This window comes from Psittacula echo (assembly GCF_963264785.1).
Source record: "Psittacula echo genome assembly, chromosome: 4".
In the NCBI taxonomy this organism is placed as follows: domain Eukaryota; kingdom Metazoa; phylum Chordata; class Aves; order Psittaciformes; family Psittacidae; genus Psittacula; species Psittacula echo.
In genome coordinates, this window is record NC_137738.1 from 43233733 (window position 1) to 43248641 (window position 14909).

Below are 14909 nucleotides of genomic sequence, written 5' to 3' on the forward strand. Positions count from 1 at the left end.
TCAGCTCCTGGTTTTTCTCCTTACAACCTGCGGCATTGAGCTGCTTGTCTCTCTGACAGGGGTTAGTGGATGGGTAAATATGCTGTATAGCAAGGGCTTGTGGAGGGCTCAAAAGCTCCTTACAGGTGTTTGGACTTAAAGCCTGATCTCTGGTGAAGTACACACCACCTTTCATTTCTACATCATGGAACCTGTTTGTCACCAGTGAAAAAACAGGGAGGCTGACCCACAGAAAGGTTGGGAGGTCATTCACCCAGTGTCACCTACTGTGTCAGTGACAGCAGCGCTAGGACGAGAAATTTACTCTTTTGAGTTCAGGGCGTGCTGGTTGGGGCTCTGGTTCCCACAGAGAGACCCCTGAGGGCAGCTGCCTGGTTGTGGGAGCTATAGCACCTCAGTGTTTTCAGTTGTGAATGTGATCACGTATCTTTGTGTGGCTCAGAAAAAATTACCACTCTCCATTAACCAGATCTGTGTGATGTGTGATGCTGACCTATAGGAGGACAGCCTGGCCCTTTGGGAGAGTCATTCTTCAGCCACCTCTCCTCCTCCTGTCACCCATTTGTGTCTGTCTTCACAACTTGTCTTTGCCTCTCTCTCCCCTTTTTGCTGTTTTTAATTCCCTTCAGCAGCTTCCAGTTCTCCACTCACTGTCAGGCGTTTTGCTGTTACCTTTCCTCTGTTCCCTCCCTCATCTAAAGAAAGTGTAACTAAGGCTGCCAGGCCAGGTGTCTTTTGCCTTCCAACTTCACACCTTCCCACACGCACACCACTAAAATTAATGGAAGGGAGTGGAAACAGGCACCTTTCATAAATAATGCTTCAGCTCTCTGCAGCCTCCAAGCACAGGTGCCTGATCTAGTTGCAGGATGGATCAAAGTGCAGCCTTGCTCATGCATATTCGCCCCTTGGCACCAGCACACCGTGTCTCCTGCCTCAGCTGGGCAGGGGTCAGCCGCTGGCAGCACAGTCAACACTAGCCTTCAATACGCTCACTTTTGGCCTCACAGAAATGTGAAGATGAAATCTAACATGCAAGCAGAACAGAAGAGAAAGCTTGTTTCCTCCAGAAACAAGGAAAAATAAAAAATCCTTGCTGTCCCCTCAGCACATCCTCTTCAACACTGAAAGCAGCACTAAAATCTTTCAAGGTAAAACGTGACAAAACCAGCATCCCTGCGTAGACATTAATTTCATGGGCAGCATTGAAGGATTTTTCCCAGTTCGTGAAAACTTATAAAACCCTGCCACAAAATGCATCTCTCATTTAATAGGCTTAGTACTCTTCCTTTCTGTGATCTTCCAGATTATATAGCATCTCACTAGGTCTTTTGCTGCAGGTTTTGAACCTTAAATTAAATTTGGATTCATCAATATATTTACAAAACGAGAAAAAGAGAGAATGCAATACAGGTGTGCTGGCAACAGACCAGAAGAAGGACCTAGAGCGCAATTATGTACCAAAACTACTGTTTTTTTCTGGCTGGTGCAACTAGTCTTCACGTAAAGCGAAATTGCAGCTCTGAAGGGTTTGTAAGCAATAGGAGTATTTACAGTGGATTTCTACACACTGGAGTTAATGCATTTGATTAGTAACATATAATTTTGGAAGGTAGGATACTCCCACCATAAGTCATCAGGCAAATTCTGTACTGCTTACTAGGTAATGTAAATCATTGTTGGTTTTTTTGTTTGTTTTTTTTTTTCCTAAAGATGTGTTTGATTTTAAAACTAGCAGCAATTTGTAACTAAGCAAAAGTTACAAGTAAAAGTTTCTGAACTTTGTATACAGGTTGGGTTGTTGAGACAGCTTTGCTGACTTGGAGGTGCATTTATTTCTGTTCATATGAACAACAGCAGTTTTCTGGACATTTTTAGTCTGAAAATACCTAAAGAGGGTTGGGGTTTTTTTTAGTGTCAAAGATTATTTAAATAAAGAACATTTACCTGAATATTAATTTTTGCTTTGGCACTTTTTTCCCTTCAGGTTTTATGGCAGGCATTCAGAGAAACCCCCAGATGTCACAATATGGACCTCAGCAAACTGGACCTTCTATGTCACCACACCCATCACCTGGAGGCCAAGTGCATCCTGGAATCAGTAGCTTTCAGCAGAGTAATTCAAGTGGTACTTATGGGCCTCAGATGAGCCAGTATGGACCACAAGGTAAAAGGCTTGCTGGTAATGCACGTGGTAGTTTATATGTACATATATATAAAAGTATATATATGTATCGTATTTGTAGGTAGGTATGTGATTTCTTAAAGACAAAATAAGAAAATAAGCAAACACAACAGTCTCCCTAAAACAAAACTGTCATCCAGAGGTGGAGCTGCACCTTGTGGAAGAAGCTGCTTCTGTTATTAGCCTCTTTCTCTGTATAAAAATAGTGACTTTAAATTGGGCAAAGAAATGATGAATCTGTTGTATTGCAAGGGCCATTTGTTTAAGAGACCGAGCATGTCATCTCTGCAATGAGGCCACATTTGACCAAGCATGGAATAAGGGTCACATCACTGATCCCAAAATAGGACTTCTTTTCTTAGATGAAATCCAGTGAAGGCCAATATGAAATTGTGTGGTGACTGTGAGGGTTGAAGACTTCTAACAAGCATAATGATACAGTGCGTACTGTGGAAATATAATATTGAGCTCTAATGCATACAGTTTGTGAATCTTAACTAACCCTACAGGCTGAGAGAGACAGTTCCTTTTATTTTGCTTGTTTGATGGAATTGTTGGAGGATTAAACCAAAAATAGAATACACGGTTTCTGCCCCTGGACAACCTTAAACTTGTCTACTGTTCTGCCTTCAATGGATAACCTTTATCAAATATGCATCTGTTTAGGGGTTTAATGAAGTTGAGGTCAAGCCATAGAGTATATAAGGGACAATATTTTCTTTAGAGGTACATGAGTAAGCTTTTCTTTGCAAGTAAAAAAAAATAGTAGCTAAATGCTAACTACTGTTGCTTTCTTACTTAAAATTCTCAAAAAAGGATTGGAGACAGAAGCTGGAGATTCTGTAAGGGCTTTATGGCTTGCACATGCTAGTAAGGATGATAACTTTAGTCTCCAGAGTTTGTAAGAACTAGTTCTGATGTTTGTTTGCAGGGACCTTTACTGCCCTGCACGATGTTCCTTTCTGTTTCATCTCTGAGTAGCGTTTGTTGTAGTGTTGTGAGCACAGGGCTACAAGCCAAGATTTCCCAGTTTCTAATTTTGGCTCTGCCTTTTATATCATCTTTCAACATAGGCAAGTAGATTCATTTCTCTGCTTTGCCTTCCTTGACTGTAAAGTGGGGCTAGTAATGCCTTACAGCCATGTGTGAAGATTAATTGCCTAACTCTAGTTGACTGGTGCTTTCGTTTTATTTGGAAGGCATTTTGTGGCCATAAAATGCTGTCCAAGTGCTTATTTTTATCTGCACAGCGAGCAGCTAGCTTAACTGGTAAAAATCCAGTGGATTTATGGTGTGCTATCCTGACTTCCAGCTCTACCACTGCTGCTGAGATTCTGAACCATGGGAATAGTGGGTGTCAAGTGTAGTAAAACATTAGCCATCCACACTGATTGAATGGAAAGGGGTTTGTACTAAATCAATGCATTTAAGTAACACGCTGAATACTACTTTCGTTTTTGCTTGAGTTCAGCAGTTCTTTTCCTCCCTCTGCAGATGAAAGTGCCTATGTAATGATTTTATGGGTCACGGTCAGGAAGAAACATCTATTAAAAAGTGAACTTGAGGGGCAAGAAGAAAATGAGCATCATTGTCATTAACAGATCGTTTCAGAAGGGTCTGGTGAATAGTGTGATGGATGAAAGGTGTGTTCTTCTGCCAGCTCTTGGAGAATACTGGTGATCCTGTGCACTGGTCATCATAAAATTAGGGCCTTGCAGACTTTCAACTCTACAGGTAGCAATTAGAGCAGAAGGATACTACGTTTTCACCAGGCTAATGTGACCAGTAATAAAATCTGGGGATGAAGATAGTGATATTTCGAAGTCATGTATTTACCTGGAATGTAATAATGTTACACTATTTACCTTTTATTACCAGAATAACAAATATATTAAAAATTACCTGGGTTGCAACCAAGTTCTTAAATTATTAAATTAAATAATTGTCAAGGATTTTGTTTTCCATGTTTTGTTCACATGGGCCTTCCTCCAGAATATTGTTAAGCACAGGCTGAGTTTGACAGGACTACTTGTATTTTTATGTACGTGTCAGAGTATTCTGTGACACTGAGCTTTCAGTTTGAATGCTAGATTTCACTATGTGCTGTCATGAAAACTGTTTCTCAAGGCTAGTGTCCTTTCTCTGCAGTGGAATTGTACACCATAATAGAGACTACAGCAGTAAGTTTGGGTTGGAGGAATTAGCCTCCCATTCACTAGAGCAGAATAATCCATTTCATGCGTATGGTTGATTTATTTGGTTTTCATGTGTTTACATGACACTTTGATCTATAGTAAGAATAGAATATATTTTCTCAGGAAGCAGTTCTGTACTGGGGACCTAGTCTGATCCTTTGAAACCATTCCCTACAAAAATAAAATATGGCTTTGGCTCCACACTTCTGTGTCTATGATACAGCATGCAGTTACAGAACATTAGTTTTAATTTTGTATTAAATCCAAGTATTTGCCTGTACCCAGATAAAAAAAGACAGAGAGAGAATGGAAGTTGTTACTGAAAGAAACACTCTCTTTGGTTTGTATTTGAACAACACCTAGCTTGGGGGCTAATGAAGCTCTGGTCTGTGACCCGGGCATCAAACTGCTGCCACAGCAAAATGTCCTTTAAATGCACTCTGGAGAGCAGTCAGATGCTATAGTCAGTTTGGTCTTTTAAGACTAGGGAAGAGAAAAACTTCCTGTGGATCAGTAAAACATGTCAGAAATGCATCCCATCTCCCTAACTTTTCCTACTTGATTCAGCAGAAAAACTGCTCTGTTTGGGTATAACAGAGAAGCCACAAGCTCAGAATTTCACACTAAGTTAACCCTCCTTTTGTTTGTGGTGAGGTAGCATGGTTTGTGCTTTGTAACTTTCAATGCTGGACTCATTTCACAAAAGCACTTTGCTACTTAGGTCCCACTGATTTTAATCCTAGATTTTAGTCAAAGTGGGGGCATCTTAAGGATGAGATGCCCTAAATATCTCAGCCCACACATGCAACAGCTTGTGGAGTTAAGGCTTAAATACCAACTGTATCTGCCAAAGTCTCCTAGGTGAAATAGTTTTGGTGGAATTCAGAACAATACATTTAAATGTTCTGTATGAGAAAAACTTGATGGTTAAGTGCACGTGTAAAAAATTCTTAAATGACTTTAAGATGCTATTTTTAATACTGTGAATTTGACCCATTCCCGTAGAGAGCAAAATTAACAGGTGGGTCTCAGGTTTCCTTCTTTTCAGCTTGCCTAGAAATGGCAACATATCAGAGCACTTTGTTCAGCAGACCTGGACAAAGTGGACCAGAGTTTCACCAGGAAGTATGAACATCTGTCTTTGGCAGGTTGTTATTAGGCTTTTTTATATTTTATCTTCATTACCCTTTTTTTTTTCCTTTCTTCACAGTTCCAGTTGCTGCTTTGTTTTTTTCTCATGCATTTGAGATGTCTCTCTGGGTACAGTTCTGCTCTGCCAAGGAGGAGTTGGAATCAAAAATCCCTCGGATATGGAGGGGAGGAGTTGTTCAGTAGTATTGTACAGCCACTGTTGCCAGGCTTGTACCCACTTGAAAAGTGTGGGCTTTTGGACTTGGCTGCCTGACACGTCCAGCTGATGTGGGCTGGCCTAGCATCTGCTGCATTCATTGTGTTTAATGCTGCATCCATCTGCTTTCTGTCAAAGCCACTGCCAACAAATTACTAATCTATTAGAGAAACATGGAAATAAGATTGCACTCCTCATTCCTGGCAATTCCTCTTGTATTTTGCTTGGCTTTTATTTTGCCCTTTTTTTTGGGTTTTGTGGGGGGGTTTTTTTGGGGGGTTTTTTGGGAGGGATCTGGGAAAGGTATAAGAATAGCTAGTACTTGAAGTGTTGAGGAAATGCTTAGGGAGAAAAGAAGCATGGATAAAACATTGAAACTTGTTTTCCTTACTGAAAAGATACCACTTCCCTGTGCTCTTGGATGTGTATCCCTGGAGATGAATGATTAGGAGCTATTTTAACTGAGCCACATATTTTTATGGAGAAGATTCCACTGTTTTTTCAGTGTTGTGCTGACACTGGAAAAGCCAAAGCATGAAAGAAGAGATTCTTTGTCCCAATTCAGAATAGCATCGAAACAGCAATAGTATTTAGCATTGGTGTTTGCTCCTCCAAGCATGCTGCTGAATCGTACTTTATAGATCCTAAATGACAAAACAAATTGGCTTTATGTAAATCAGACTGACAGTAGCTCCCAGTGGTTATGGATATCGTCTGCTAGTCTAGGGAAGGAATTCACTTCACTTTGGGAATCAGTGTTGCTAATAGCATGTACATAAAATGTATTAACTGGCTGTGTTGTAATCTTTGAGTGCATATATACACTATCTTGCTACATTACATTTTTCTTGCACAAAGCAACTGGAAAACCAGAGCAACACCCGAGTTGTGTGTTACACCTTTAACACTAAGCAGCGCAGTATGGAACTAGTCAACCCTTCAGTTTGTGGTCACATACACTGAATCAGAAGTGTAGTCTCAGCAACCAAAACTCTGGCTAGGGGCAATGGCTCACTGAACAGAAAATAGGCAGCTGCCAAAGGCCAAGCCTAGAGGAGAAGAATTGACAGGGCAGTCTAAAGTCAGCATAAAGCTGAATCTGGAGCCTTTCATCTCTGTCGAACCACATATTGGGGATATTTCTGTGAAGATCCTCAGGCAGAAACTTGGTTTCTGACACAGAAGAGAATTGTTGCTTCATTTCCTTGCAAAGCATAAGTCTCACGTGTTCTTGCTGAGAACTTGCAGCAGAGTGAGTCGGTTACTGGGTAGGGAGGAGAGGAGGGTTAGCCAAAGCACAGCAGCAGGACGATATGAATTAATTATATGTGCATTCAAATGGTGGATGAATATATTTATTTTAATTACAAACAGGAGTTGCGTGCCACCGACTCCACTGCCTGGTAGCTGAGGCCTGAGGAGAGACGTGGCTGATCTCCATGTTCAGAGGAAGAGTCCAAGGGCTGCTGCCTTTGAATGACCGTGGGAATATCTGAGAGTAGTCAGGAAACTCTGCTCTGTGGCATCCCACAGGGAGGGAACGGGTTGTGTTTCCACTAATCTGCATGAGATGGAAATAAAGACAAGTCAAAACTGATGACTGAAGTAGTGTAATGTGATCCGTTTCCTAAAATACTTTCTATCATATCTTTACTGGGTTTTTTTCCTTCCTCTTTCTCATGCTGCTTGGGTTTGTTTCTAACACTGAATAGTGTACACTCACTTCTTGACCTTTCAACTGATAGGGAAATCAGCACTCAAATGAGTTAAGCTGCAGCAAGTGGAGCAGTTTGCTCCAGTGACAACGTAGATTGGGGTCAGCTGCATTTTCATGCCATCCTTCATAAGGCAGCTATTCATATTAGCATCTTCGTAATATTGCTGATTCCTCCAGGAATACTAGTTTTCCCAGAGGAGGTGTGCTGTAAACTACCACCCCTTCTGCTAGCGTAGCCAAACCTTGAACTTACCAGGAAGGAGGGTAGGGCAGGAAGGAGCAAAAATGTTTCTCGGGGCCTGGCACCCATCCTCACTGGTCCATGCCAAAGCACCTCTGACACAAATGGGCAGAGTGGTTAGGAGCAAGAAGCCAGTGAGAATAGCCTGTTGCTGAAATTGCAGGAAGATGAAGAATGAGAACATGAAATTACAAAAACAAGATGCTCCCTTGAGCTTATGTAATGGGTTTCTTACATGCCATGTATCTCTTTACTGCATAAGGCGGTTTTGTACTCTCTGCTATGTTGTTAACCCTCTGGAGGCTGTGCTTTTCTATCTTTCCTCTCATCCCATGACATAGAATAGGCAGAAAATGTTCAAGGGTACATGAAAATCAGGTTCATAGGGTCACTGAGGTTGTTAGGGTGCTCAGGAATTGTTCTTGGCTGACCTTGTATTCGAATCAGGGTCAGATAGAAGATCAGAGCAGGTTACTCATGGAATTATCCAACTCGAAAATCTCTAAGGAGAGAGTCTGCACAAGCTCTTTGGGCAGCTTGTTCCACTGTCTGTCATCATGGTGTAAAAGTTGTTCTGACTTTGAGGCCAGCAGGGTTCACTTTAGTTCACATGTGTAAGTTCTGTGGCTGCTTGCTTCCTCAATAGATACATTTGCTCAAAAGTATGATGTTTTTCTCTGTGTTTTTTGTCATTTTGTTCAGGAAACTACTCCAGACCACCAACGTACAGCGGCGTGCCCAACACAAGTTACAGTGGCCCAGGACCTGGCATGGGTATAAATGCCAACAGTCAGATGCATGGACAGGGGCCAAGCCAGCCTTGTGGTACCATGCCCCTGGGACGGATGCCATCAGCTGGGATGCAAAGCAGACCATTTCCTGGAAACATGAGCAGCATGACCCCCAATTCTCCTGGCATGTCTCAGCAGGGGGGGCCTGGGATGGGCCCACCCATGCCAACTGTGAACCGTAAGGCACAGGAGGCGGCTGCTGCAGTGATGCAAGCTGCTGCAAACTCTGCTCAGAGCAGGTATGCGTTCAGGTGAAAGGAGTTTCAATGAGTAGGAATGTTTTTTCTTGTCATTTCTGAAGTAACAGTGCTGTAGAGGTGTCAGCATATGCATTTATACATGTTATATCAGTGGCCTTATCTCTGGGAGAAGATGAGGTGTGGGAAGAATACTTTTCTCTTCAGTGTAAGGGGAAAACATGCTATCATGTGTTTGAATTATCCTCTCAGAAAGCAGCTCTGACAGTGGAGATGGTGACCGCATCCAGTTTGGTTCTTGGCATTGTAGGCTTTAGGAAAAGGCACAGGTTTGCAGTGAATTAGGAGTTGAAAACAACCCCTCTGCAACTTAAAATTGATTAGCTGGATATATATTTTCTGTCTCCAGTAGGGAGAGGGCAGACGTATCCTTGGCTACTTGCCTATGACAGAGAGTAGGGAAGCTGATGAAGCCGCCCATCAAATCTTGCATTTACTGCTCACATTGTGAGCAGCAGTGCTAATGGCAGTTCTCTTCTATGGGATGGCATGCAGAGGGGAAGAGGAGGACAGACTGAGGGGAGCAGCTGTAGGGGAAAGGCAAAAGGAGGCCTAAAAGCAATCTCTAGTTACCTGGAGTTGATAACTGTCACTTATGCATCCATAAGAGAGAACTTATACACAGGATTGTAGAGGTTGGAGCCATCATCTGTCATCTTGTCTCCCCTTTGGGCACCATAATGGCATGTTGCCATTTGTGTATGGGTTTTTGGCAAAGACACTTTTCTGTCCATGGTTACTCTTAAGATGCCTGAATAAATGAAATCACATTTTCTGGGAATTTTTTTCTGATGAAGTAATTTCCACATTTATCTGGACTTAAATAACTGCTGATGTGTTTATTATCTTTATCTGTTACAAGAAGTTCCATTACATTTGAAAATTACACAAAGCTGCTTGCACTGTTCTGGTGAGCATGTTTGTGTGTATATATTAAGCATCTTGCATTTATTGATGCATATGCATACACAGATGCACATATATGCATACAGGTATTTATCATTCAAGACCAGTGTTTGCAGACACTACAGTTGCATTCCAAGACACAATGTAAAACTGGAAATAGGAAGCTAATGTGTCCTTGTCGCTGTTTTGTTCTGTGAGGTTGGAAGGCAGGTGGCTTCTCGTGATAAGCAGTAGCAAACTTCTAAAACAGTAACAGTAAATCTAGTGTACTGTGTGTTCTTGTTCAGTAAAATAGAACCATCCTTCCTTAAAATAGACCGTACTCCAGCAGATACCTGTGAACCTGCATTCTCTTGCTTGTGTTGGTTGTTTAAACAGGCCTGTCTAGTAGGATTTACAAAACTCTGCTACTGTCTGTCTGGTTTAGGCTATTAACTGATGGGACAGGCACAAAGGAATCAATGGGCCATCACTGCAGCTACAGGAATACTTTCTTTATAATCATAATAAAAGGAAAAGCTTATGTTTGTTGGTCTTGACAGCAAGAAAAGACACTGTGTTAAGTGGAATGTATTTAGTTTTGATTCAACTTACACCTTGAGCATAGTGTGTGGCATTTGATCAAAAACTAGGTTAGACGATTACCACTTCCATCTCACACCTTCCTCCCAAGTCAGTTTTGTAACAACACTTCTGGTTTCTAGTTTTGCCTAGGCAACACTGCAGCATTACAGAGCCTTTCCATCGCATACTGTCCATTCCAGTGCTCCAGCACCCGCGAAACGGCTGAGCAGTCATCAAATCTCTATTGCAAATACTGGCAAAAGGGCTGTTTATAAACTGCAAATTGAGAGAAACCTGTCACACCCCTCTGATGCTGGGGAGCTGCGAGCACACTGTTTTCCTCTTTGATCTCAAGTCAGCTTTAGGGGTGAAAGCATAATGGCTTTTGCCTATTCCTGCAAGTCCTCCATACTTGCATAGGGAAGGAATGTACTTGACAGTGATTCATATTTGTGATACAGGGCAAATCCAAAGAGGCTGTTCTTTTGTTCTGCTTTAGGCCACCATACATTAGGCCCCTGCTTATCCCAGCCAGTCTGGGGCTGGCAGATGCCCCGTGTTTTCTTCACAGCACCCCAACTATGGCAGCACTCAGGCTCCCTTGATGCACCAGCCTGACCGGTATGGGTAGGTAGCAATGTAAACTAGACCTTGTTGGGGTTTTTCTGTTAATGAACATGCCATCTGGCTGCTGAAGGAATATAAAAATCACGTGAAATATACACAAGTACTTTCATCATAGAGGAGATTGAAAGTTTTTACTTCCTTTTTACTAACGCCGCCGTTACAATAGAATGAAAATCTGCACTTCACTCACTGTCATACCTGCATGGCTTTTGGATCGGCTCCATTTCCTGCCTGAGTGGGTAATGAAGAACTTTGTCACTGAGAAGGAATCATCCCTCCTCCCCTTTTACAGGAATTGTCTTTCTCTCCTCATTGTTGGTGTTCTTGTCTCACAGTGGTGCTGTACAATCCCATTATCTTGACGTGGTGCTGGTATTGTCATTGCTGCCTGGGCAGTGAGCTGCAACCCCCAAAGTATGCTCCCATTCTGAGAGGTGGTATACTGCGGGAATGATGGCAGGGTTTCTTAATGGCATCTTCAGGAAAGTTCTGTTCCACTGTAATTGAGCATGCACGTGTTTGAAAAATGTTAGTTAGTTGCTAGTATAATTTTTAGGAGCACCAAGTATCTGGTGCAAAACATTCACCTGAAATGCAGCTACTCTTTTCTCACCAGTCCTTTACACTGTGATTTCTGTAACCATATCATAAAACACTGGGAGAATGTATCTACTGTGGCTCCCAGCCTGTTTCTCCCTGACAACCAAGTCCAGCTTCACTTGAGATTCAAGTTTCATGGATTTCCCTGCCATCATGTTATTTCAGTTGTTACCTGCATAGGAAAACAGTAATACCCAAATTACTGCTGCCTTCATGCTTATTAACTAGTTTTAATTACTAGTTTTCTCTAGCTGCTTTTGTTTGGATTTTTTTCCTTATTAACTTCATTTATATATGTGCATATGAAAAAGTACAAACAAAAAAAAATAGGATGCAAGTCTACTGGTTCTCCTGTTCAAAAAGCAGAAATTATTGAAATGGGAGAACACTTGCACCATACTATTTCATCTGACTGGAAAGACATCCACTCTTTCAATGCCAAAGTGCGTGAATAGTGTCCAGCCTTCTTCCTTGAATGTCTTGAGTTTCTAAGATTCTGCTGTGGGGTTCAAAATCTGTTGGATATTTATTACTATAAAACACACTTCTCTGTAGACCTACAAAGAAAATGATATGGTTGTGTCAGAGTCATGATTACACAGCAGTATTTCTGTACAAGTTGGTTGTGACCCCCTTCAAGGTCAATTTGTTGAATCAGTAACCAAGTGTCAGTAAGGGACAGAAATTTATCTTCAGCTGTTAATCCACAGGATCTATCCTTTACCAGCTCTGGAGTCTCATTTAGACATTGAAAGTTGGTTTGCCTCTGCCTTGCCAAGCCACACTAAGCAGCTGTGTAAAATGAATTTAAATGGCATACATTAGAATAAAATCACTTCCACTGGGGCAGAAAATCAATGTTCGTTAACCAGAGCTGGATGATGAGGATCTGAGTGTCAGCCAGTTATACCTAGGTATCATCCTGAGTGCAGACCACCATCCTTTTAATTAGAGAAGATAAAATCATATAAATCAAAGTGTGGCTGTAGAAGATACTAGGTTTACACCATTAGAATTAGCTCACCTTGAAGCCTGCTCTGTGTTAAGCTTAGATTAATTTCTACAGCTACATATCTTTGCTGTAATGTAAAATTTTAAGATGTTCTAGTCTGCCTTTTGCACACAGGCCAGTGTTTCCCAGATGATATGTAGCATGTCACACTAAAGAAAAGAAAGGTGTTTTTAAGACCTCTTCATTAAACCAGCACTATCTGTGGTTTCAAGCTATCCAAGATGCTTAAGTGGATCCTGGGTAACAATTTACAGCAGGCAATGCTAAATAACTCTAATACCTTGTATAGTAATTCTGCTTATTTTCAGGAGGGCAGTGTGAAGGAACTGCAAAACTGTGTTTTCCTTTTTATATCTGTCTTGGTCTCAGCACACCCATTGACTGGTAAGGACTGTATGTTTAAGACCTAAGATAGCCACTGCTAGGTTCTGCTCCTGAAGGTTAGAACCCAGTGGAGGCCTCTGAGGACCAGGTGGCTCCAAAAAAGAACAAGTCTTTTGTCACACTGTAGTTCTTACAATGCAAATGATAGGTAAGTATGTGTGTACAGACCTGCAACACGGTAAGCCTGCAGTAAAAGCAAACAATTTAAGCAAATGAGGTAGCATATTCCTCATTGATGTGAAAGGCAGCAGGTTTAGCCAGTATCTTCTAGTACCAGCCAGTTTTGAGTTCCTCAGTTCATACCTGCCCAACTTGTATTTTTCAGGGCTATGTTTCAGTGTCTGTGAGCTTTTGTTTCCTACAGCAAGTGTCCAGTATACACTTTTGAAAACTGATTATTAGGTTGACACCTGAAGTCAACAGATGCTTTTAGAGCTAGATGCTCATCGTCATCATTTTCAGCGTATGTCGTGCTCTCAGTGAGTGTCATTCTGAGCATGTTATCTTAGCAGTTGAAGGTGTGACTGTAGTATATGGAAAGGTAAAAACATAGTTGTGAAATGGCTTATGTACTGTTAGCAGCGTGGCCTTGGAAGATGTAGTTTAGTACTATGTGGCTGTAAAGTACACATCCAGCTGGATGCTAAAATGAGCCTCTTGCTGGTGTAACTACACTTATCGATACCTGAACTAATTACTGTAAAATGAATTTTGGTGTGCCTACATGAGGAGCAATTCTAGCTCTGAAGGCAGTGTCTTTGACCTCAGTGTACTGTACCTTAATATGATTCTCGGAATTGCATGCTGCAGTTTTGTAAATTAAAGCAATTTTTTTTTAATAGATTGAATGAATTTAGAATTCAGTGTCATTGATTTTGGAGTAGGCAGTTTGGACGTAGTAGTTTATTAAACTGAGGAATTGGGATCCAGCATAGCTATTTGCAGCCTCTGGCCATTTTAAATCCTGGTCACTGGGTTTCTAAATTGAGGTGGATATTTACATTATTGTCCACTGATCGCCATGCCACCTGGGTAATGGTGTTCAATCGCTATAGTAATGTGGGTGTTGCATTGCTTTGACATACTTCTAGGCACTCTAGAATGTGGTTCTGGTTCTGAACTGCTTGGCAGCTGGTTAGATACCACAGCCTCATCGTGGTGAGGTCAGAAGAATTCAGGTAGGCCTTCATTCAGCCCTAAAACTAATCTATACAAGCTGACTGATACTAGAGAATTTCTGTTATACAGAGAAACAGTTACAATTTGTGTAAATAAGTTTGAAATGTGCATTCTAGGTATCTTCTTTTTTAGTCTGTGAGTATGTATACATGCACCTGCACACTTCCGCATATACAGGCAGACTAACCTTCCATCAGCATTTCTCCCCTGCTATCTATGTATAATTCATACTCCATGTTGCTGGTGCCAGCAAGGCACTTTTTCTGTATTATTTTCTCCAACAGCAGGGTAATGTAGCACTGCTGATGGACTAGAAGGTACTGGTGAGGAAATATAGTAATGGACATGGTGCATTAAAATGTCAAAAGGAAAAAGAACGAGGCGGAAATGGGGAATAAATTTTTTAAAAATAATAATAGTATAAATAAAACCCAGAACTCTTTTAGGTGTTTTACATCCTAGAGCCTGTCAATTTCTATGCAGTATTTTCCAGTCTGGCCTTTTTGATCTTGAAACTTGGGTTTAAAATTCTAATTGTGATTTTAAAAGCTGTGGTTATGTAGCACAAGACTTGAAGTACTACAGTAAAACTACAGTCTTTAATCCCTGGAGAGAGTATGTATTTTCCATTGTTTTCCCTTTTCCCCTTAAGCATGGAGGTGTTCTTCTCTGCTGGGAAGTGCAGTGGAGTGCAGGAAGGTTAAGTACTCATTCAAGTTTCTTTGCTTATTCAAACCAGGCTGCTTCCAGATGAAAGGCTGCCAGCTGTGAAATCCCTGAAGTAAACTAGGCTAAGATAGGACTGGTAGCCATAATTGGAGCCAGTGCAGGGGTACGTTATCTGTTGCCTTTGAAATATGCTCCTAGCAGAACTGCTGTTCTTGACAGGTCTTTTATTCAATA

General features: G+C 41.4%; 1 protein-coding gene across 2 annotated transcripts in view; it reads left to right on the forward strand.

Annotated features, from left to right (window-relative positions):
* Positions 1 to 14909, forward strand: part of ARID1B (AT-rich interaction domain 1B) — a gene marked incomplete at its 5' end in the record, with an annotated part of 335015 nt that overhangs the window by 261917 nt on the left and 58189 nt on the right. For both annotated transcript variants that reach the window (XM_080616793.1, XM_080616794.1), the window contains 2 exons: positions 1988 to 2167; positions 8389 to 8716. In XM_080616793.1, the coding sequence (XP_080472919.1) occupies positions 1988 to 2167; positions 8389 to 8716 (508 nt within the window). The remainder of the gene's footprint in view (positions 1 to 1987; positions 2168 to 8388; positions 8717 to 14909) is intronic.